The sequence below is a fragment of the Manacus vitellinus genome, unplaced genomic scaffold (assembly GCF_001715985.3).
Source record: "Manacus vitellinus isolate BGI_N305 unplaced genomic scaffold, ASM171598v3 scaffold_99_pilon, whole genome shotgun sequence".
Classification (NCBI taxonomy): domain Eukaryota; kingdom Metazoa; phylum Chordata; class Aves; order Passeriformes; family Pipridae; genus Manacus; species Manacus vitellinus.
The window spans coordinates 199471-223164 of NW_021940916.1; the positions used below are offsets into that span (position 1 = coordinate 199471).

General features: G+C 49.4%; 1 protein-coding gene across 2 annotated transcripts; it reads right to left on the reverse strand.

The window, feature by feature from the left end:
* Window positions 1-1388: 1388 nt before the first annotated feature.
* DAZAP1 (DAZ associated protein 1) lies at window positions 1389-23390 on the reverse strand. Of its 2 annotated transcripts, XM_025896521.2 has the most exons (12): window positions 23324-23390; window positions 19258-19298; window positions 18659-18825; window positions 18289-18354; window positions 17610-17720; window positions 15356-15404; window positions 10985-11067; window positions 7669-7822; window positions 6450-6479; window positions 5879-6019; window positions 4890-5072; window positions 1389-2342 (listed from the first exon to the last, which is right to left on the reverse strand). In XM_025896521.2, the coding sequence occupies exons 3-12, from the start codon at window positions 18770-18772 to the stop codon at window positions 2170-2172; spliced, it is 1104 nt and encodes a 367-aa protein (XP_025752306.1). In that variant the 5' UTR covers window positions 18773-18825; window positions 19258-19298; window positions 23324-23390; the 3' UTR covers window positions 1389-2169. The 2 variants fall into 2 exon arrangements, with proteins under 2 accessions (XP_025752306.1, XP_025752305.1); XM_025896520.2 differs by lacking the exons at window positions 10985-11067; window positions 18289-18354; window positions 18659-18825; window positions 19258-19298; window positions 23324-23390 and having other exon boundaries at window positions 17610-17717.
* Between the last annotated feature and the right edge of the window lie 304 nt (window positions 23391-23694).

A 23694-nucleotide genomic window follows, 5' to 3' on the forward strand; every position in this document is an offset into this window, starting at 1 on the left:
GCCCCTCTCGGTCCCGGCGGGGCTCAGGGCCCCTGGAACCGCTCCTTGCCGCTGGCCCAAGGCGGAACACCAGGGGGACACATCAGTCACCTCGGGGGCACAGCCTGGGCCTCGCAGACACACCTGGGCAGGTGTGAGCACCGTCACCTGCAGGGAGCCACCTCCATCCCTCACCCACGGACCCGCATCCTTTACCCCCAGACCTTCATCCCTCAACCGTGGAGCTTCATCCGTCACTCCCAGACCTTCACCCTCACACATGGACCTCCATCCCTCACCCCCAGACCTTCCCCTCCCGCTGCCCTGCCCCCGGCGCCTGTTCCCGGTTGAGCCGAGGACACGCCGGGTGTGGCAGAGCACAACAGGCTCCTCTCAGCCCCAGTCGATCCGGTTTGTCCCCCGGTCCGGGAGGTTCCAGCAGATCTAACGGCCCACGGGAACCTGGAAGAGCCAGTTCTGTGCAGAAGAGACCCGAATCCAAACCCCTTTGTGCCAGAAGAGCTTGCAGACGTCAGGTCCCCTCCATTCCGTGTGTCCCTGGAGCTGTTGGGTTGTATCCTCTCCACGGTGTTTCCTGCAGCCCAAACCTCACCCAGGGTCCGGGTGGTCTCAGAAGTGACACCTGCACAAAACCACAACTGGAGCAGCTCCTGTTCCAGGGATGCTCCAAGCATGTGAGCTCTGGATGTGAGGGAGCGAGGAGCAGAGACATGAGGATCCGAGCCCGGAGCATCCACGGGGAGGAACTGGCACGATCCACACGAACCACAGAACAGCCTCTGAACTGATCCAAGCCCTTCTGAGAGCGACCCAGCGACCTCCACATCCCAGAGTGCACGACTGCAGAGCAATGCCACCTCATTAATTACAGCAGAGGACTAATGAGCACAGCCCCAGCCCCTGGAGGAGGTTCCGTGGGTGAGATTCGGGTCTGACATGAACTCTCACCTCAGCCAAGGGCCAGTCCCACCTCCGCCAGTCCCTTTCCCACAGGGCTCAACCCCACATTTCAGAGCCAAACCCCAGGGTGACATTCCAGAAGAGCCAGGTCAGAGTTACAGCCACTGAAGAGCAGCTGGTCAATCCATAAGTTGCCCATTTTGCCACCGTGCCTCGACGCCTCGAGGCTGGGTGAAGAGCAGCACTGGATGCCACTGCCACCAAGACATGAGTGACAACAGAGGGACAGGCCAGGAGGGATGTGATCCAGGTCAGAGCCCCTCAGCAGGTGGGATGTGATCCATGTGGGAGCCAAGGACAGCCGTGTCCCCCCAGAGGGCACAGCCCATGACCCCCCAGGGAAGGCGACTCTGCCGACGGATCTCTCAGGAAAACCCGAACTCACAAGAAAAAGCAAAAAAAAAAAAACCAGAAAAATGGAGACAGGCTGGTGTTTCTAATCCAAAGGTTCTTGTCTTTATTCAAACCAGGGCTCAGCACTCCAGTGCCCAACGCACCGAAACCTTTTGCCTGAGGGAAATCTACACCCCGCGGAGCCCCCGGCACCCGAGGGAGGCCCAGACCCACCAGGGCCTCCGTGCCCGCGGGTCCTGCCCCTGCCCTGGCCCAGCTCTGCCCCCCCACAACAACAGCAAAATACACTCAGTAGATTTCTGTCAACTCCCAGAGTTTCGGATCCCTCCGCCCCAGCGCTGCCCTGGGCAGGGAGGGAGGGGCTGCAGCCCTCCCCCCCCCGACAGCGCTCACGGAAACCCTGTTTTAAATTAAAAAATAAGCCAGCATACATAGTAGAAAATTTCTCTTAAAAATTTCACAATCTGTAAATGTATATATTTTTTTTTTCTTTTAAACATAAAAGTTTACAATATACGGTAAAACAAAGGCTCAGGAAAAATAATTTCAAAAAAAAGAAACCTGAAGTTTTGAATTAAAGCTGAAGACATTTTTAAAACCCTGTAGTTTGAACCAGTGACATTTTCTTTATTTGTGCTGATGGGTTAGAGAAAGGAAAAAATCTTTAAAAACTGCAGTCCAAACACCCACAGCTCTGCCTTCAGAAGCCATCTGCCCCCACCCCCCAAAAAAAATTGTTGTTAGGTTTTTCTTCCATCAAGTATGTGATTGTCACAAGTTCAGAAGTCTGGGATCCCGGGGTTCAGCTGGTCCCAGAGCTCCCTGTGGACAGCACTCCCTGACTGGCAGCCCAGGCTAGCGCCGGTAGGGATGGAATCCTTGCACGTTGTGGTTCTGGCCCCGGCCGAAGCCGCTGCCTCCGGCTGGGGGGCCGCTGGAGGGCTGCACCGAGGGGCCTCCGTAGGGAGGGGGCTGCTGGCTGGGATCAGAGAAACCTTGGCCAAACCCGCTCAAGTCTTGTCCATACCCTGGGAGAAGGGAAAGGCACAGGATCAGCTTCCAGCAGCAGCAAACTCCGCTCCCTCCCGCGGTGCCGGGCCCCTGGGACACCCCCGGCCCAGCCCCTTGGAGAAGCAGCTGCCCTGGGCTCCCACAGGGATTCACCTTCCACACAGGGGGAGCAGGCACAAAGGAGAAGGGGACAGGTGTGCAGGAACGGGGGGGCTGCATTTTGGGGTGATCCCAGCCAGGCTGGCAGTTCCAGTCACACCCAGGGGGCTCCCAGGGGGGCTGTCACTCCTTCTGGGCACCTTCATTTTGGGCTGGGTTCTTGCCTGGCTAAAAGCTGCCAGGTCCAGCACGGGCAGAGGTGTGGCCAGGAGGAGTTCCCTGGAATCTCAGAGTGCCTCAGACTGACCACACAGTTACCACACTCTGCTTCACCAGCTGGACACCCACAAACCTGCCGTGTCCCAACTACACTTTCAGCCAAAGCACCCAGCAGTCAATATTCATCTTGTTCTCCCCCAGCACTTCTCTCTGCCACACTGTGCCCAACTCGGGGACACTGTCACCACCTCTCTGTGACATAACCCACACCACAGAGGGAGCAGAACCTGGGGACAGGGAAAAAAACCAGGGTGCAGATGGAGGACTGGGCAGAATTCCTGCTGCCAATAAGAAACACAACTAAATGTAAATTAGGAACACTGAGAAATTTAATACAAATTCCTGCAATTAAATACAACTCTTAATCCTGGCATCAGTGCCAGCCCCTGCTCTGAAGGATGGTATTAAGGCTCCTAATTACCAAGTGCATTTCTGCAGTGCTGCCTCCCTCTGAGCAGGCTTAGAGCAGGTTTAACTCTCTTAATCCCAAACAAAGTCTCTTAGCACATCTTCAGTAGCTCAGTTTCAAGCTCTGCCTGTCCCTCAGGACTTGCTGCCACTAATGAAGCCTAAACCACAGCTCTGACAGTCTCTGGGAGCCCCACATGCTCCCCCTGGCATTTGTTTGGACACAGACAAGCAGGGACCCAGAACTGCAGCTGAATTGTTCGCTGGGAGTGGAAAAAACCAAACCCTGAGTTACTGTCACTCAAGTGCAGAGCTCTGTGGTGCAAACCACAGCTCCCCCCGGGCTCACGTTGTTTATCACAAAGGAAACCCCCCCACACACCTGCAGAGTCACTCAGGACACGCTGCCTTCCTCCCCTGGCTGCTGATCCCTGCTCCAATCCCTCTGTCTGGGACGCTTGGACTGTCTGGCTCAGGAGCCCGGATCCATTACCAGGATAAAGCCTGGCCAGGGAACAGTGTCAGGCCCAGTTCAGCTGGGGGTTTTCACCCAGCCAGCTCACAAACATGAGGAGCTGCACTGCCCTTACACAAAAACCCCACATCTGAGCCTCATTCTTGCCTCTCACCCCCCTAAAAGAGTCTGCAGAGAGCCAAGTTCTGGCAGGACAAGAAAAACTTCCTTGAGTCACGAGGGCAAAACCACCCATGAAAATCAACCATGTTTGTAACAAACAAATGAAAAAACGTTTCAAATTCCTCAGCACGAGAACAAATTCTGCTTTACAAACACATGTGAAAGGCTCATCCTCCTTCAGTGTCTGCTTTACACTGCTGGGACTTTGAATAGCATCTATTTAAATAGATTTTGTGAAGTGTTTATCTCAGTGCAGTTTCTGCAGGCACTTCACACGAGGCAGCACTACCACATGGAGAACGTGTTCAGGCAGGGAACAGCCTGAATCCACAGGGCTGCTGCTTGCAAAAATTCCCTTCAGAAGCAAAAGTGACCAATTACAATCCCTTAAAGGAAAAAAAAAAAAAAGCAGTACAGAGCTCTTTGGAGAGTTCTCTGCAGAGCTCTTTGGAGAGCACTGCTCGAGCACAGGGCTGAGAGGAGCAAGAGGAGAATGAGAATTCCCTCTGAGCTTCCACGGGGAACAGCAGCAGAAGTTTTACTCAGAAGTTTTACAAGCACTTGTCTAGCAATTTTTACAAGATTTTATCTTTTGTAGTACTGTCTGCCTGGCTTAAAACTTGTTACCTCAGTGTCTTCTATCACCTACCTGAAAGTCATCTACAGAGCACAACAAAGCTTTACAGAGCTACACCTCCAGAGAGCTGGGGAAGGAATGGGAAAAGGGAGGAAAAGACACCAGCTTGGATCCTTACACCTGCACTGCCTGCCTCTCGATGCTGCTTTCACTCTTGAAGTCTGCTCTCCAATCTCAAGGTCTGTTACACAAAAAAAGTTCACCGTGAGCTCTGTGAAGCTCTTGGAGCAAAAAGTTTTACCCACAGATCTGGGGGGAGTGGAAACCAGGAATTCATCCTGGCAGTGCACAAGCCTCTGAAGATTATTTCACAGCACACAAGCAACATTTTAGAGTTGACTAAGAAAGAGCCCTCTGGCTTGATTACTGCATGATTTAAGGATGGCTTGGGCTGGTGGGAGCGTTCCCATCCCAGAGCAGTGCCCTCAGTGCTGGCAAACTGTGCCCAGCACTGACTCCCTACCCAAGGCAAGGGAAGGGGAGGGAGCTCGAGCAGCTACTCACCAAACTGACTGTAAGGGAATTCTGGCTGAGCAGTCGGGGGTTTGCTCATGTCCTGAGTTGCCTGAGATGGTGGTGGTGGTGGAGGAAAAGCGAGTGGTGCTGCCCCTGGAGTGGCAGGTGGAGGAGGGACCCCAGGGGGGGCAAACTGGTCAGGTGGAGGAGGTGGAGCACCATAACCAAAACCTGGAACACGAGCAAGTACAAAACACATGTGAAAACACTCAGGTGAACACCACCCCGACGTCCTGCTTGGCTTTAGAACATGATATAATTAAAAAAACCCATTCCTAATCTATTAAAACCAAAGTGGGTGTACAGTGATTCACCCTTGCACAGGTAACCACCATGGCTCAGAGACCCCGACAACTTACCTGCCACAGGTATGAAAAATATCCCCCCCAAGGTAGAGACTGCAGCAACCAGCACAGAGGGAGGGAGAGAGCAGACCTGGGGACCCAGCTCTGTGCTCACACCACGTGAGGAATGAGGAGGAAGCTGTGTTATCCAGGATCTTGGGAGGATAACGTGGTGCTATCTGCTACTCCAGATAACTGGGGGCTACTTTCCACCTTCTTTAAACCAGGTCTGTGACCAGACTTTTGAAAAGATGGCCTGAAGAGGGGAGATGCTAAAATCCTATTTGTATTTCCGATGCCAGTTGTGACCTTAATTCCTTAAGCTCCTCCAAAAATCTCTGTCTGGCCATGAGCAGTGAGCTCTAAGTTTTCTCTCAGGTGCTGTAACAAGGGTACAAAATACATCTAAATTTGTTCAGCAACACAGACTTAAACCAGAGAATATAAATCATTACTGCATCCAAGAAAAAAATAATTCAACTCACCAGCAAAAATAAGGATATAGTTAATTACAGCTCAGAATAGAAAACAGTTAAGGATAGGTGAGACACAGGGGGAAAATCCAAGTCCAGGGGAAGATGAGCAAAAGCTGAATTTGGTGCTGGATGTGCTCCAGCTCTGAGGGTCACTTACTAAATGGTGGAGGGGTGCCATAGCCCTGTGGAAATCCTTGTGGAGGTGGGAATCCCCCGGGAGGTGTGGAGACTATGTATGAGGTAAATGGAGGAGGAGGGGGAGGAGCTCCTCTGCCCGGAGGGGGGGGTCCATATCCACCTGCAAAACCAAGAGAAACCCCAAAAATGAAGCAGATCAATACTGAGGAGCTGCTGCTGGAGTCAGCTTCCTCTAGATGGGGTAAGGCTGTTGGATGGATTTCAAACGCAGGCTCAGCCTTCTATGAATCCTTTCTTTGGGAAATATTTGTCCTCCAAGTATCCCCACTGTAAATAATTGCAGTTTAGCATGTAATCCCTTGATAACAAATTAATGTGGCTGGAGCAGCAGCATGTGTGTCAGCTCCCATTACTGAGCTGTTAAGAATCCACTGTCTTCCCCTTCGTTCTTCCAGGACAAATTCAATCAAGCTTTTAAATGTAGGTTAAATCCCACAGAAACCCCCAGATCACTGTGAATGCTCAGAGAAGCTGTGCCCGCACTCAGGAGGATTTTTTCTGTCAGGATTGGTCCCATGTAATGTACTTACCAATTGCCTGGCCAGCTGGCACCCACATCCCTACAACAGAACAAAAAAGGAGCCTTAGACATGGCTGAAGCTGCCCACTCTGGAGCAGGGATGATGCAAGAGCAGGGATCTGGCTCTGGGGTAGACTGGGTATCCTCCCAGTGTCCCTTACACATCTATTTTTAGGGTCCAAGAAATATTCTGGGCCTATTTCTGAATACACCATCCTGGAAAGACTCTGAACCATTCAGACAACACTCAGAAGAGGCAGCAGTCCCCAAACCCAAATCAGATGGAGCATTTGAGGGCTGCCACGTACCAACTGTAAAGACCAAAATCCTGGAGAATCCCAGCAGACCAAACATCCAAAGGATTTGTAATTTACCACCAGGTTTATCTGAGTTGTTTTTGAAGTTTCTGAACCATAGAAAAGCCTTCCCCCCCGCTGCAGCTCTGAGATTGAAGGATAAATGTGTTTGCTCCTGCCATTAATCTTTCCGGGAGATCAGGTATCATCTTCCCCACTAATCACCGCCTGGAAATGATGGAGTTTCTCTGCTTGCAGATTAGCACATCTGTGCCCAGTGTCAGCCCTCAGCTGCAGCTTCCCAGCTAATCAGCACCGTGGGGAAAGGAGCCCTCCCTGCACTGCCACCCCCCCGTCGGAGCGGGGATGGAGCAGCCACGCTCCCTCCAGCCCCCAGGTGAACATTTCTCATCTCTCACAGCAACTCAATTATCCCGCTGCACTTCTCCAGAGTTATCAAAACTGTCTCTGGGTGAGCTCAGCGTGTTTATCCTGCCTCCAGAACCCCGTGGGGGGAGCAGCCATCAAACCCAGCCACGCTCCTCGGCCCGAGGGGTTCCTGAGCTGCAGCAAGAGCTCCTGCACCACCAGCCCCAGAGCCGCCTGGTGCTTTTCCAGGCTACATTAAGCAATTAAATCCAAAGACAAGACCATCTGTTTTCCCCTCATCCCTTTCAAACCTTCCTTATAACCTCCTCTGAAACTGCCTCACCCCTGAAAAAGCCGCATTTCGACCCGGTTTGTCACCGGGGTCTCACGCAGGCCTCGCTCCTGTACCCGGAGCCTCCTCCACACCTCCTCCGAGTCCCCCCAGGGCAGGGGGAGGCAGATCCAGAGGGAACAGCTGGAGGACCCCAGGGTCAGGTGCCAGACCCCCGTGCCCCGTGTGGAGCAGGTTTTTGGGAAGCAGTGCCCGTGGCGGGCGGGCGGTACCTTGTGGGCCGTATCCCTGCTGCCAGGTCGGAGGGGGCTGCCCTGCCCAGCCGTTGGCAGCGCTTGGCATGATCCTGCTCCCCCACTGGCTGGCCCCCGGCGGCCCCGGAGTCTGGCTCTTGCTGTCCCGAGGCTCAGCACGTTTCACCTCCACCTAAACAAACAGGGGCAGGCTCAGGGGGGCCGGGGGGGCCCGGAGCCCCCCGACCCCTCACACACACCCGCAGGTACACTTAACACTACACTTAGCATCTTATGACTTATGTCTAAGTACTTAATTACTAAACTTAAGGCCGGTAATTTACAATGTTTCTCAGGTACAGTGTAGGTGATGGTAAGACATTACGAGTCCTACTGTTGAGGGATTCCGAGAAAAACATCCTACAAAAATCACTTGAGTGTCATTGGCTTTAATCTTAAAACAGCAGTACCCTCTTACAGCAGCTCTGCACTGACAACAGCAGAATCTTGTATGTTCAGGACAGGCTGATTTAATGGGCAAGGCAGGAGTCACAGAGACAACGTTTTCAGTTAAAAAACCAGAATTTTGAGTGAAGAGGCCGCTCTGAAAAAGGGTACTAATGCTTTAACCAAACACATTTGGGGTTCATTTGGAAGTGACAGTTTAACCCACCCCAGCTAATGGCAATTTCAGCTCATACCTGAGAAACACACATTTTTGATTGATTTTTTTTAAAATGTTGTTTTCTTTTTTTTTTTTTAAAACTTAAGATTTTATTTAAATGTCTAATGGAAGATAAAGACTTACCTTCCCCAGGCTAACGCTTAAAGAATCTCAATTAACTCAAACAATGTCAGAGGGAATGGATGTGATAAGAGAATCTTACATTACATCTAACAAAAAAGTAAACAAACATGCAAGTAATAAAAATGGACAGTTGAGTCAATAAGAAGCAAATCTTCATACTGTGTTAAGTCAGTGACAAAACCCCTCCTGTTTTAAAAATTAGTAAGCCACAGTGCTTAACTTATTTTATTCCAAGATAAAACATCCTAGTGTTCCCAGCCACAGAATAAGTGCATTTGACCTACTTAAAATAAGCTGCACATTCAACATAAACCTCTCAAAAAAAAAAAAAACAGCCCTGATTTAATGAAACCCTCTCAGCACTCACTGAATTCGAGGCTTTTTTTTTTTTTTCATTTCATGATTAATTTTAATGGGTGCCAGAGTACAAAGAAAATAAATCTCAATCATCAATGGGGCCTGAGTAGTATGGAAAATAAAGTATTCAGAATTCTTCCTGCCATGTCTTAAAAGCCATTCATGTCGGAGAACAAACAGGAAACAGGCACAAGGCAAGGACAAAGCCCCCCACGCCCCCCCACCAGTGCCCCAAGGACATGAGACATGACAGTAACCAAATCTCTGTCAGCTCAAGGCCCTGCCAGAGAGGAACCAGGGGAATTTTTCAAAGGACTCAAATTAATGAGTCTTAACACATTTGCCTTGAGGGAATTCGGTTATTGCTTACAAAAGCAGAGGCCTTCTTGCAATTTTAATTTCCCCCCCCCTCCCTTTCAACAACATATGGATTCATTTCAGCAATACCTTTTTAATTACCAAAAAGACAGAGATACCATTTTTAAAGCAGGCATGATTAGGCAGTGGAGGAGAGCAGGGGATCTGGAGCTCATTAATCCTCGTGGAAGAATCCCATTAATTTTTCAGTGCACATTTGGAAGCGGGGAACTGCCAAAGTGAGGACTGAAAATTCCCTGTGAACAGGGAGGTTCAAATTCCACACCTGCCTAAAGCCCAGGTTACCCCAAGAACTGAGGCAGCCCCACTGCTCTGAGCTGAAAATCCCCGAATTCTGCTTTGTGTGACGTTGGAAGGGGGGAAAAGGGGAAACCCAGATTATTTCTGTTTGGAATTGGGCTGGTTTGGGAAGCACTGAGAGCATGTCCCAAAGCCAGCAGCACGAGGGGACATCTGGAGGCTCCCTCTGGGCTCTCCAGCCTCTCCCAGAACCTCAGGGATGTGTTCCCTTTGTTCCCATTGTATCTGCTGCTCTGCTCACTGAAGGCAATTCCAAGGACAGACCAGGATCCAGGTAATTCACACACAGACCACTGGGATCTACTGTGGAAAACACCAGGAGCCAAGAACATGCCCTGATGTTCTGCATCACACCAGCACATTCCTTTGTTTCCACTGTCAGGAAATCACCCACCTCTCACCCCCAAATGAGTTCATAGGAATTAAAGGCATTATTTACTGCATAATTAACCAGAACTCCACTGATATGCAGAATATTTCCCCCGCTAGGTAAGGAAATGCTTATCAAATAGCACATAAAAGACTTTAAAGACAACAAAAAAAATAAATCATACAATGCAATCATTTAAGGAATGTAAAAATCTTCTTGAATCTCCTCACTCTAAGTTTAGCAGTTTTAACATTTACTTTAAAAACTGGATCTACCTTAAAGCTGCAAGGACTTCAATTTACCAGAATGTCCCGTGGTTCGTTTTTCTTTAAGTTACTCTTTTCTCTCTATAAAACCTGGGTGTCCTGCAACAATTCACTTTGCTTTTAGGTTGTTTTTTTTTTCCACAGGTAGAAGCATGTTCCTTGCTGAGTAACATCAAAGCAGCCTAAAAAATTCCTCCCTATGCAATGCCCGTTTGCTGACAACACAGTATGAAGATGAAACAACCAGAGGTCACTTAACTGCATTGTGGTTAAATACTATATAGAGTACGTGGGTTGGTATCAAAGTTTCACAGTAAGTGACCCAATTTTTTAAAAAACCAATCCTTCAGGATGTTTTTTTTTTCCCTTTTCCTTTTTAAGTTTAAGATTATATAAAGCAGATTGTCTCACACCACCTCAAAATTTCAGCATCGAGTTACATCTGAAGGAGTGGTATCTTAAACCAAGCCTTGAGCAACTCGGATTTCACTGGGATTCTGCTTTTCAGACAGCTGGAGATCAGAGATTTCTCTCCTTGCACCACAGCAGGGCTGTGAGCACAGCTCATGCCAGCGCTCTGCTCTGCCAGAGAACCCCAGGTCTGTACACACAAGGCCTCACCCCGACCAGCAGAGCCCACAGCCCGAGCCCTCAGGCTGAATCCAAGCCCTCCCCTCCTCAGGCTGACCCCCCCAGCTGCCCTTCCCACCCGCTCCTGCAAACTCAGACTTTCCCCACCTTCATGGATAAAGCCTTGAATTTGGACTTCCGTGCTCTCCCACCCGGGTCAAGGACTGAGTTTCACTGCCCAGTGAAATCGCTCGTTGCCCAAGACTTGGTTCTTTCTTAAGGTAAAATAAAACTACAACTACACACTTTTTTGCCCATGATGTCGTGAAAATGCATGTTGACAGCCTGGTCCACTGATTGTTCGTCCTCGAAAGTAATAAATCCAAAACCTAGCCAACGACGAAGAGTGAATCAAGGTAGCAGGGTGTTGTGACACAAAACAGGATGATGAACAGTATTAGGGGCAGACCAAGGGTTCAAGCAGGGGTTTCAGATAACGACACTTGTGTTCAATTGCCAAAAACTCTGCCAAAATTGCAATGGATACTTCCTGTCGTGAGGCAATTAGTGCCTTGCCGTGGGTTCACACATGCAACTTCAAACTGAGCTCGTTAACCGGCTTTTAATTTGATTTTATTCCTCATCCACCTACCAGGAAATGGAAAAAAAGTGCTAAAACCAAAATACTTGTGGGACAGCAGGTTAAAGTCAAGCAACTTTGCTGCTCCTCCTCGCTCAGCCTAGTTTCCCAAGGAAAACCTATCTTCCCCCTGTTCCCCAAAGCTGCAAAGCAACTTCCTCCCATCCCTTAGCCCAGCTTCCAGTTATTTTTCCGTGGAAAATAAGAAAGTTGGTTTTGAAATGTAGCTGTTAAAGCATGGAAAATTTTACCACTCCATGGATGAATGAGAAGCTTCAGAAACTAACAACCTACATCAGAGGTTCTCAAGTTCTCCACACCTCAGAAAAAGCACAGAACAGGTGTTACTCCTTCCCAGCACAGCAACCCCTGTAGGGTGTTGCTTATACAGGATGTGGCATCGCTGCCGCGTCTTTAATCTATTTTATTTCTTGTATTTCCTGCTATTTTTCTCTTGGAAATCTACACAACTCTTTTCAGCCCTTTTTGCCCCCCAGGTGCTGCAGCTCCCCACGGGTGGCTCGTTCCCTTTCCCTGACCGCAGCCCTCGCTGGTGGCAGCTCAGCTGGATCCAGCAGCTTTGGAAGCCTGGAGGAGGCTCTGGAAAGGAGGCAGAGCCCCAGGACCGGCCCCTCCTCGGGGTCCCTCTGAGAACCACTGCACGTAGGTTGTAGCTGCTGGTGCAGCCGAGGGAGTGGCAAAATCGTGGTTAATCCCCCAGGACCCGGCCATGCCATCACTGGGGCTGCTGGGGACAGCCCGGCCCCGGGCAGGGAGGGACACACATGCAGACCAGGAACTGTGCCATTCCTTGGATTAGCTAGGGGAGAGCAGTACGGATTAGAAAGGAAACCCGAGGCGCGGCGTCGGAAGCGTCGTCGGAAGCGAATGGAACATGGATGCGGTTCTGCTTTTCTGAAACCCAAGATCTCCCCCTTGGTTTGCGTTTTGCTTTGCAGCTAGTGCTGACAGCAGCCAAATCTTGCTCTAAAGCGTTACAGAATACAGGGTCTAGCACAGGAATGTCTCTCCACGCTTATCCAACTGCGTTGGGTAAGCCCAAAGAGGCCTAGTGTAGAGAAAGTTTATATATATATATATAAAAATACACAAAGATACAGGCCAAAATAGATTCCAGCAGGTCAAATTCTGCTGTCAGCAACAAGAGCAAAAGACATCACTAAAATAAACTGAAAATAAAAAGGAAAAAACTTGGCATTTCCCACACACAAGAGACTGGCAGTATAAACGAAGTTTAGTGGAGCTGTGATGAAAGCAGCCTCCAAGCTGAGAGCAGCATTTCATCACAATATATTTGTCTGAGTTAACCAGAAATCTGAGTATTGGAGCCAGAGGAAAAGTATTTGTGTTTAAATCACGTGTTTAGTGTTCCAGCCTTTATCTAAAAAGAGATGGGAAAGAGAAATGATGGATTCCATCTATGTCTGAAGGCTGTGGTTGAACTTGATTCCAAGACTGAAGGACAGGAAGAGATTGTGAGATGGGGCTGGAGGGGGAGGAAGAGGGAGAGTAAGAGGTCATTGAGGAAGCCAGTAAAGAAACCAAAACAGGGGATTTAAAAGGGTCAAACACCACAAGATCAGGAACAGTGAAGAATTCAGAGTAAAACAGTAAAATTCCAAGGTGAAGTTTTAAACAGAGAAGTGATGAAACCCACCATCCCCAGCTTTAGTTTGTGAAGGACAGGACACTGTTAAAGGCTGCAGGAACACACTGCTCTGAGCAGGACTCCAAGAGGACCAGCCCAGAGTGCTGGGGCTCGTCTGCAGCCAAGGAAGAGGAGAAGGAGCACAGCGAGGCCCTGTCAGTCCCTTCCAGCTGCTGCTTGGCCAGGAACAGAGAGCAGGAGAAGCAGAGACTGCAGCAAAGGCGCTCTGTTGTCAGAGATGAGACACTGCCTGGGCCTGGGGCTCTGGGAAGGGCTTGGAGCAGAGCTGGCAGCAGAGCTGGCAGCAGAGCTGGCAGGAACAGGCAGCACTGAGAGGCAGCAGAGATGACGTGGATTTTGACACCATCAGCTCCTCCAGGGCAGACTCTGGTTCCCAGGGCTCTCCCGAGGGGCTGAAGGCAGAGGGATGCTCCAGGGATAAGAACAGGGACCATTCTCCCCCCTCCTACCAGAAAACCAGTAGAATGACGTGCACTTCCAAAGGAAGGGTGGCAAAGCTAATGGGAGAAGGCAAAACTGAGAAGGGTACAAGGAGAGATGGCACTGAACTGGCCTTTGGAGTTCCATAAATCATTTAGGCATCGTGTTAAAAGGACAGGGGGACAGAGCAGCAAGAGAACACAGATGAGAAAGGCAAGGCAAGAGAAATCCTGTTCTGGGAGGCACTGCCAGGAAAAGCCAATACAAACTAGAGGGGATTTTTCCTCACCCCCCCTCCAGGGACTGACAAGGCCATTTGGGGAGATGACTGTTAGTTACCACACTAAAAAAGGAATGCAACAGCACAAAAGTGAAAGGCAGGGCAAGAGGATTCAAGGAGTGTTTAAGAAGTCAGATGAATTAAGGGGGAAAGTCTTCTGCAGAACATGTGGATGGAGACAGACCTGTTCTCCCACCTTCACCACCCACCTGGCACTTGTGCTTTACCCTAAGCCCTCCTTTCCCTGGCTTTTTTTTAGTAGAGCTTTAAGCAGAGAAGCCATTAACTGAGACAGGATTAATCCAGACCAGGCATGATGTTTTAGTACCTTTTGCTCAGAGGTTGCAAGGCTGGGATTAAATATTACAAAGGTAGAGATGATACAATAATCACTGAAATGTTTCAGAACTCCAGCCCCAAATCACACTGGGATGCCCGTGTCTTTGTCTCCTCTATCCAAACCCAGCTGCTCTAGAGCACTGAAACAGATGGATTTATGTGCTGCTTAATTCAAAGGTATCTGCTGAAAGAAGATTAGGATAGCTAAAGCAAGAAAACAAAAAAACAAATATATTGAAACTTCGTTTACACTCCAATAAAAGACAAAGCCCGTCCCTCCTCTGACTGCGGAACTGGCCTGTACCTCTGTGATAAATTATCACCTAGAGAGAAGAAATCTAAAGAGATATCGTTAATCACAGTCAAACAATTCACAGAGAGAAAAGAAACAAAAAAAGAACTTACTTAACATTACCATACTTTACTATGAAACACTTAAATATGTCACTAAGGATGTATGTCTAAATTAAAAAATAAAACTAAGACTTAACAGCTTAATAAATATGAAGTGAAGGATATATTTCTTAATAATGAGGCAGAAGAGAAATGAAAAGTTCAGATGGCAAACTATTCTCTAGCATGTCCAACATGCTACAGGGTGGGAGCAAAGCTAAAGGATTGGCTCTTCCTTGGCAAACTGATGGTGGATGCAATGGCACGTGGCTGACATGGAACTTGCTTCGTATTTTGACCAAAGGTTCCCAACCTGATTCAATATCTAGTGAATCTTCATGGCCTTGGCTTTTCCCCCTCTTAAAAAGCAGCCTGGCATACAGGGATTGTACATCCCAATCAAAAAAAAATATATATAGACATATTTCAGAATTATTCTGTGGGGTTTAAGGAGTGTTTTGCTTTAATTTGAGGTGAAGCCATTTAACCAAACCAAAAAGCAGATGAGGGATGGATTCTGTCCTGTCTCGTGCTCTGGCTGGAGCACTGCCCATGCACTTACAGACCCAACATACCTTTCATGTGCAATAGGAAGAAAATCTGCTCATTTTTTTTCCCCTCCAAAAGTACCTTCAGCCACAGAAGTGGCTTGAGAATCAAATTTCATTTCATCTCAAAAAACAACCCCCATAAATGAGCATGAAACGTCTGGGTTGAAATGCAGACCCCAGTGAAGCCGGAGATGAAGAGTCTAGACTTGAAGTGATGTTTGCCCAGTGAATTATTCTTTTTCCTGAGGCAACATAAGAGAGAAAAAAAAAAAAAATCTACCTTTTCTGATGGTGTGAAATAGTTTGCCATCTGACTATAGGAGAGTATGAAGAAATTTCAAGGACAAACTAGATCAGCCTTTACCTCGGGGCCTCTGTTTCTCTGCGTCATAGATCATTACAACTTCAGTGACCTGGAAGAGAGAAGGGAAATTCTGCTCACTGTGCTGCCAGGGGAGGGTTGGAACAGTCACCACAGGCTGGGTCCTGCCCTCTACCCACACAGCACAGCTCAGCTGCAGCCACCAACCCCAGGCACAGCACAAAAAAACAGGAATATTGCTCTTCCTGGGAGTTTAGAAAGCCTCAGTCCATCCATCCATCCATCCATCCATCCATCCAAAGAGCTGCTGTACTGTCTCATCACACTTCACATTTTAATCCACCATTAAGGCCATTACATTGTTTGTACCCTCACCACACCCCAAAGGTTTGGTTTAGAAGGGCTCATCAGTGCAGCTCCTTACAAGATGACTTTCCCCATTTTTAGCCACTTTCACTCTCACCATGAAGATCAGCTTGAGCTCCAAACACATTTAGTGCTCTGAAGGAACCACTGTGGCCCAGAGCACCAGTCAAAGTGATGCTTTAAACAGCTTTACAAACCCCCTCCAAGCTCTGGATAAGCAGTAACAGTCTGGGTTTAGCTTAAAAAAAAAAGAAAAAAATGGAAATTGCCTTTCAAGGGCTTCAAGACTGTTTTTCTCAGAATAAACACCACTGTGAGCTACAATTTAAACAAAGCCAGAGGTGGAACATTTATGTCAAAGGCAACATTAAAACAGCTGGAAGGAACTGCTCTGGAATTCCTCAGGTGCCAAAAAGTGGTCACAAAAGGGATGTGATCTTATGGAATCACATCTTCCAGGCAATCTTAGGGTATTTTTACTAGAATCCCCTGAGTTAGCTTAACATTCTGACACAATTTGGCCTTTTATTTACAGCTAGAAAATCTCTGAGCTCCTGGACCATACACACTCACCTGACTATACCCTGCTGGGTGCCCCAGGGGGGGTTTATGCCACGGGACAGTGCCAGACTTTTCCCCTCTCTGATCCATTTGGGTCACCATGGCCTTAATTCCCCGGCAATCACCATGGCTAAGATCAGTGTCTGTGGCCACAAAACATTTGTTTGGCTCCACTGCTGCAAAGGAACTCGTTACAACTGCAGGAACACTTCCTGATATCTATCCTATGATAAAGTGCTACCCCTTACTCTCAAAGGCACTTACAGGTGTGGCTGTTGCCTCCTACCCTTGCAGGACATCCCCTCTATCTCCCCAGCAGCCAGGGCACAACTGGAAAGCCAAGTCTGGGAGGAAGAGCCTTTAGAAACTACATCCCACTGCTGTGGAACGTGCTCCCTGTTTTTATTACGGGCCTACTGCAGCCTTTCAGGCTAAAGAAACAGTTGTTAGCCACTGCTTGTTGTGTTTTAAATAAATTATCTCAAGGGAACTTTAAATATGGCTGATAAATGACTAACTCTTGACAAACTTGTTTCTCTACAAATCCTTTGCTGCCACTAAGAAATCCTAGAGAAAAGTGATTTAAGCATAAAAAAACCCACAATGCCACTCAAAGGTGACAAGTTCATGCCCACTGGCACAGTCCTGAATTTACCTCAGGCAATCTTTAACTTCCTCAAACTTATTCACAGCTGAATTATTTAATTCAATGGTTTATCATCCTAAAGGGGCAGTGAGACCTGTGATAAATTGGAATTAAAACTAAATAGAGAAAAAAACCCCACAAATCAGAAGAAATAGTAATTTCAGTCTGAGGTTACAAACTGAATTAAAAGCTGTATAACATGAGTAGCAGTTTGTCTCAGATGGAGGTTCCAGGGACACCAGAGCTCAGCTGATTCCAGGTGGTGACTTAAAGCAGCTACTGCTCCCAAAACAGTGGCAGGAGACTCAAATTTAACCTGTATGTGCACAAAGACCAGGAGCTTATAATTCAGACCACTGAGGTACTTGTTGTTCCCAGAAAAATACATCAATAGGCACTTTTAACTGCCCAGCTGTAATGCACTGATGGGAAAGAGACAAAAATAATCATTCTTAAGCCCCCTCAACCTGGGAGTTTTGGAGGAAGGGACAGAACATTGTACCAGGCAGGCTGAAGCAAGGAGACAGAAGCAGCACAGTAAATCCCACCCCAGCAATGGGTTCTGTCAGGAGCCATTTCCAGACCATCAACATTCACCACAGCTTATCACAAAACACTTCACGTGCCCCTGCAGCAGTTTGTCCAAATTCCCCCCAAATCTGCCAGCCTGAGGAACCCTGAGAGGAGGCAGCAGGGGGGAAGCCCCTTCCCCCAGTGACTCACCACTCCGAACTTCTTGAAGTATTCCCTGAGCTCTGTCTCGCCACAGTTGTGAGGAATCCCACCAACAAAAATCTTATTGGATTTATTGTTATCGCTCCTGGATCCTTTCTGCTAAACCAAGGAGGAAAAGATTCAGTCAGAAGGACAACCAAGTCAGCTGCCTCTGCCATTTCACACTGAACCACCACCACTGGGCTCTGCAGGCTGAGGGGAGAGCTCCAGCCTTGAAGTCTCCCAGTCCTGGAGGCAAAGCACGTCCCGAGCTCAGAGTTCAGTGTTCCCTGTTCTTCCGAGGACCAGAAATCCAGGGCCTGTGTTCTGAGGCCATTCACTCACTCTACACTGACATCTGATGAAGCTGCAGGGTGTGGAGTGGGCTGGAACAGCATCAGCCACTGCTCCCAAGTGAAGAACTCACTAAAAGCAGCACTAAGAGCTTAAGGAACACCACACCCAGCCTGACACAAGTGCTCATGAACACTGCACTGCACCTCGAGCCTGCCCACGGAGATCCAAGTGAAAGACATTTTTCAGCAATAAATTCACACTCGAGGCCTGCACACTGACTTCTGCCTTTAGAACACGGATATAATTCCCTGTAACAGGGAATTCAATTCAGGTGCTAGAAGCTAAGCCAGAACTTGGACAACAGGCAGGATACACAAGGATCTTTCCTTACCCATCCTTCCTTCGGTCGTGTCCGTTCTGGCTGCATCCCCCGAGGTGTACATGGCTTTGGATCAATCTGGAAGAAGTTCCAGTTTGGTCAGACCTCAGCATGCAGAATTTTGCTCTAAAAGTTACTGTTTGTGGCAGCTGAAGCCAGCACTGCTGACACCCAGCACTGCTGACACCCAGCTCCTCAGCACAAAGCCATCGTCACCCAAAGCACTGAGTTAGAGCTGCCTTCCAACAAATCAACTTAAACCAACAACCAGGTGACTTGGACACTCTCCAGTCTGCAAATGAGGAGCCAGAATTTAAAGCAAATCTTTGGATCTGGAGCAGAAAAAACCCCCCTGAAAAACCCCAACACAAAAGCAACTTACATTTCGGCCATCTAACGTGTGAGGTCTGCTGGCCAGCACTGTTCCCACACAGTTGGGATCTTTAAATTTGACAAATCCAAATCCTCGAGATTGATTTGTTGTTTTGTCTTTCATTATTACACAGTCTACAACTTCTCCATACTGGGAGAAGTAGCTACGGAGAGTTTCTGTGAAAGGAAAAAAGCAAATATTAAACAGAACCAGACACTGACAGCACCAGACTGTGTTTGCAGCTATGAGCCAGCAGATAAGCAAACAGTGAAACACTTCAACTCATCTTTTGAAAATGATCACATTTTACTTCCTGTAAACCAAGGCTAAATAACAGTTTGTTTCCACTCATACAAATGGAAAATAGTACCACAGGAAAGTGATCGTAAAAATGGCTGAGTTGACAAAAACTCCAGCACCAAACACTGATGGAAAACATAACCCCAGAAGTGTTAACATGCAGCTGAGCTCTCTCTACAGAGAGGTTTATTAATTAGCAGAGAGGAGCAGGAGAGCCTCAGCCCAGTGCTCCCAGCAGAGCAGAGTCTGTTAAAAGCTCTGCTCTGGGCTGCCCACACAGGCCCAAGGCCTGAGCACACATCCCTCACCTTGTGTCGTGCTCCAGTCCAGGCCACCCACAAACAGCTTCCTGCAAACAAAGCACAGGCAGGTTTAGGGGATACATCAGAGGCTACATCTTATTTCAGGCCCCAGTTGGTTCTCCTGGAGAGCTCTGGGGGTCCCGAGGCCTCCAGCACACCCTGCAAAGGCGGCACCACACCAGAGCCTGCTGGTTAAACCAAACCCTCCCTCCCTCACCCACAAACCCTCAGCCACTGCTGTCTGCCAGCATCTGCTACTGGAGGGAAAGCAGAAGTACAGCTGCCAAGCCAGGCCTGAGACAGAGACAAACCTGTGGGGCAGGTCCTAAATAACAGAGCAGTGCTAATCCAGCCCCTCGTTGGGAAACCTTTGGATAATCCAGCTTGGAGATATCGCCAAGCAGATGGGAAAGTCATGGCTAACCCCCAACCCAAACTGCTTAAAACTGGAACAACTCATCTTCTGCAAAGAGCACCCAAATCTGCAGGGTTTCATGTCACAGCACGCCCAAGTGCCTGGGTAAGTGCTCAGAGGAGCTCCCTGCCAGGCTGCCAGCTCGGCACCTCTTTATCAACTTCTGGGTGTGACAAAACTTCCACCAAAGCCATTTACTCTGTAATTAAAGCTTGGTTACAGCCACCTCAACACTCAGCCCTCTCTGCATGAAGCACCAACTCAAAAAAAAAAGCCTCCCATGGGGGTCTGCAGCTTCCTGGGATGGGCAGCTCCAATCTCTGCTCTCCGTGGGCAGGGACAGGACCCAGGGAATGGCTGGAGTTGTGTCAGGAGGGTTTGGGATGAATCTCAGGGAAAGGTTCCTGCCCCAGAGGGTGGTGGGACACTGAACAGGCTGCCCAGGGCAGTGGGCACGGCCCCAAGGCTGCCAGAGCTCCAGGAGTGTTTGGACAATGTTCTCAGGAACAGGGTGGGATTCCTCCTAACAAAAAAAATTAAACTTCCTCTCACCTGCCCTTTTCAGGAGCAGGTAATGGCAGTGAGAGCCCAGTCACCCCAGCAGAGCTGCAGGTGCACTGGGAGCACCAGGGCACTGAAAGCCTGGCAACTGAAAGGTCCTGCCTTCCACTCTGATTCACTTCTGTGGTGTGACATCACGTCACGACCCTTCTGCACCAGCCAGGGGACCAAATTCAACACTGCACAGCACCTACGAGCCTGTTCCATCAGGGCAAATTGTGTTCCCAAGTCAGTGGCTGAGACGTGACACAAGTCTTGTCTTTCCAAAAAACCAGACCAACTGTTAAGAGCTGATCAAAGCGTCTCCTTGAGCAGCCAGAAAACAACTGAGCTGGTGACATGCAAAGCCAGCACAGCCCTCAGTGTCAGGGCAGACACCGGTTGCATCTACTCCGGCCTTATCGCAGTGCCCGGGGACACGGCCCCCTCCCCAGGCCCCCCGAGAGGGGCACACCCAGGACGTGCCCCCTCCCCTGCCCCCCTCCCCAGGCCCCTCGAGAGGGGCACACCCAGGACGTGCCCCCTCCCTGCCCCCCTCCCCTGCCCCCCCCCGCCCCCCTAGGCCCCCGAGAGGGGCACACCCAGGACGTGCCCCCCTCCCCTGCCCCCCTCCCCAGGCCCCTCTGAGTGGCACACCCAGGACATGTCCCCCTCCCCTGCCCTCTCTCAAGCCAGGCCTGTTTCCTACTTGCCCGTTCGGGATGAGGAAGTTTTCCTCAAGGATTGGAAAAGTGCCCCCTGCTCCCTCTGGCAGCGCTCGGGCTCCTGGCCCGGGCTCAGGGCCTTGCTCAACACCCGCCAGCCCTCAGCAACAGGCCTGTTCTGGGACAGCCCCACCTCACCCCCCGTCCCCTCCACACCTGGGTCTCCTGGGGGCTTCCACAGCTGCCCCTCTCCACGCACAGAACACACACAGATCTCTGTGCTCCTCGGGCTGTTGTTTTTGGGGAAAGTAAGTTCTGTGGGGAAATAACTCTATTTCCCAATAGCAAAGGAAAAACTGCTGATCTACACTCACATTGAAGTTTTGGGGTGTGTTAGCGACTGCCTTGACCAACTGCATTTGAGCTCATGGACTGGGTTTGGGTGTTTAACTAAATCTGATAGCTTGGTACAGATGATCAATCTATTTTAGATCAATCTAGAAGCACCAGCTGCATTCTGAGAGAACACCAAGCTGTGCAGGGAGGGAGGTCACTGAAACCTTCCCATCCCACTATTAATTATTTGTAGTCACCCTACTTGGACTGGGACAGAAAAGCTGGGCTGCCCAGGGCCAGCTCCAGCAGCTGTATGGAAACACACAGCTATGGAATGCCAAAGCCAGGGATCCCCTGCCCTGGGCTCCTCCATGGATTGGTTTGAACACAGAGAGCAGGGCCAGAGTTCACCAATCCATTAGCTGCAGAGCTCACAAGGCTCCAGATGTGGTACTGTGCAGGACAGCTGTGTGGCAGGATGGTTGGGTGAGTGCTCGATGCCTGAGCTCAGCACCACCAGCAGCCCCTTCCCAAGGGCTTACCCACGCTGCATCCTGAAAAACTTCTGCTCCAAACAGCTTATGGGCTGGTAGCTATTAAATTCACAGAATATCCCATGTGGGAAGGGATCAACAAGGACTGAGTCCAGCTTCTGGCCCTGCACAGACACCCCAACAATCCCACCCTGTCCCCCAGAGGATCATCCAAACCCTCCTGGAGCTCTGGCAGCCTTGGGGCTGTGCCCACTGCCCTGGAGAGTCTGGTCAGTGCCCAACCACCCTCTGGGGGAAGAGCCTTTCCCTGATACCCAACCTGACCCTGCCCTGACACAGCTCCAGCTGTTCCCTGGGTCCTGTCCCTGCTCACAGAGAGCAGAGACTGGAGCTGCCCCTCGAGAGGAACCCACAGACCCTCACAGGTCTGCCCCCAGCTCCTCTCCCACGTTATTGGTTTGCACCCACTGCCACCACTGTCCTCACAGCCACTGACACCCCCCAGAGCTCCACAGTTCCAGACTGGAGTGCCAGAGCGTGCCACAGTCCATCCCCAGTGGAATGCAAAGCCATTCCCAGCACAGCCAGGTGACAACAGGACCCAGGTGCTTTGGGCAGGTCTGTCTGTCCAGCAGGAACGGGGTGTGCTGTGTGAGACCCTGCCAGGTGCAGCAGAATTCCCCACAGGGATCCCTTCAGGAGCAGGAAGCAGGGTAATGACTCCTCAGAAGTTCCGCCTCACTACTTCCTGTGAGAATTTTAATTGCTAATTTATTCTTTGTTGCTGAAAACGTACTTGCTGCTGGAGCAAATAATCCCAGAATCAGTAAAAAAGGTATTGTAGAACACCAAAACTCAACAAAAGCAACAACTCTTCGCCTACATAGGTAATCTGGGGTTTGATTAACACCTCTGAGGTCTCAGCTGCAGGACAGAAGGACAGAGATCAGCCTTTTTCTTCCATCCAAAACAGTCCTAAGTACTAAACAATTACAACAAATAACTCTCACAAGGCCCCTCCTGCCCATACCAACACACCTGCAAGACCTGCAGCCTCCCTAAGCGGTTTTCCTTAAGATCTGAAAAGCAGCTGAATTCCCAACTTCCCATTCAGAGCCTCTCCCAAAGCTCTGAACCAGAACTTCCTCCCCACAGCAGCTGAGCAGAGCTGCCCTTTGTTTTACTCTCTCACCTTTCCCTCCGAGCACTTTTGGGGGAGGAGGATAAAGAAATTTCCCTGATTAACCCCCAACCTGAGTGCAGCTCCAAGGATCACATCCTGAACAGCCCTCCAGGAACAAGCTCTGGGGCAGCAGAGCCTGCTCAGGAGGGGACTGATGGCAGTTCATGGAATAACTTGGAGCCTGGCACTCCCCTGAGCCTGGGAGGGCAGACCTGATCAGCTCTCTCAGAAGGCACCAGACAGTGGTTAAGGCCCAGGTGCAAACAAAAACACTTTCAGAGCCAAACCTACATATTTAAACGGGCCTGTGTTGGAACCAGATGATCTTTAAGATCCCTTCCAACCCAGACCATTCCAACACGATATTCCAATCGCTTATCTTGCCTCCTGTATTTTTAGGATTTACAAATTAAGAACAAGAAGTAAATAAGCAGCTTACAAGGCACTGCAGGCAGCTCGGGGCGAGTGGTTCGTGTCTGCTCCACTTTCAAACAAGGTGACCAGTCCTGAGGAGCAAATTCTGTGCCAAAATGTGCAGTGGAAGAACCAGCCAGAGGTCTTTTAATTTTGTTTTTGCTGCTTAGAGTTCTCTCGTGCCCAAGTTTGCAGTCTGATCATTTCAATGTCACAGGTTTTTGGATATGGCTCTGAAGTAGCACAACACTGAATGGAACTGGATGGTCCACAAGGTCCCTTCCAACCCAAGCCTTTCTATGACTGCTAACACACTTCAGAAGATCCCAACCTGTGTCAGGTTATTGGTTTGAAGGCACAAAACCCCCTGGAATCCTTAAAACCGGGATTTTCCTG

Coding starts and splice junctions, on each gene's coding strand:
- DAZAP1 (XM_025896521.2), bottom strand. CDS start 18,772: ATGAAAGACAAAACAACAAATCAATCTCGAGGATTTGGATTTGTCAAA. Junction 18,355..18,658: donor ACACGTTAGATGGCCGAAAT/GTAAGTTGCTTT, acceptor AACTTCTTCCAG/ATTGATCCAAAGCCATGTAC. Junction 11,068..15,355: donor AGAGAAACAGAGGCCCCGAG/GTAAAGGCTGAT, acceptor GTCGTTGGCTAG/GTTTTGGATTTATTACTTTC.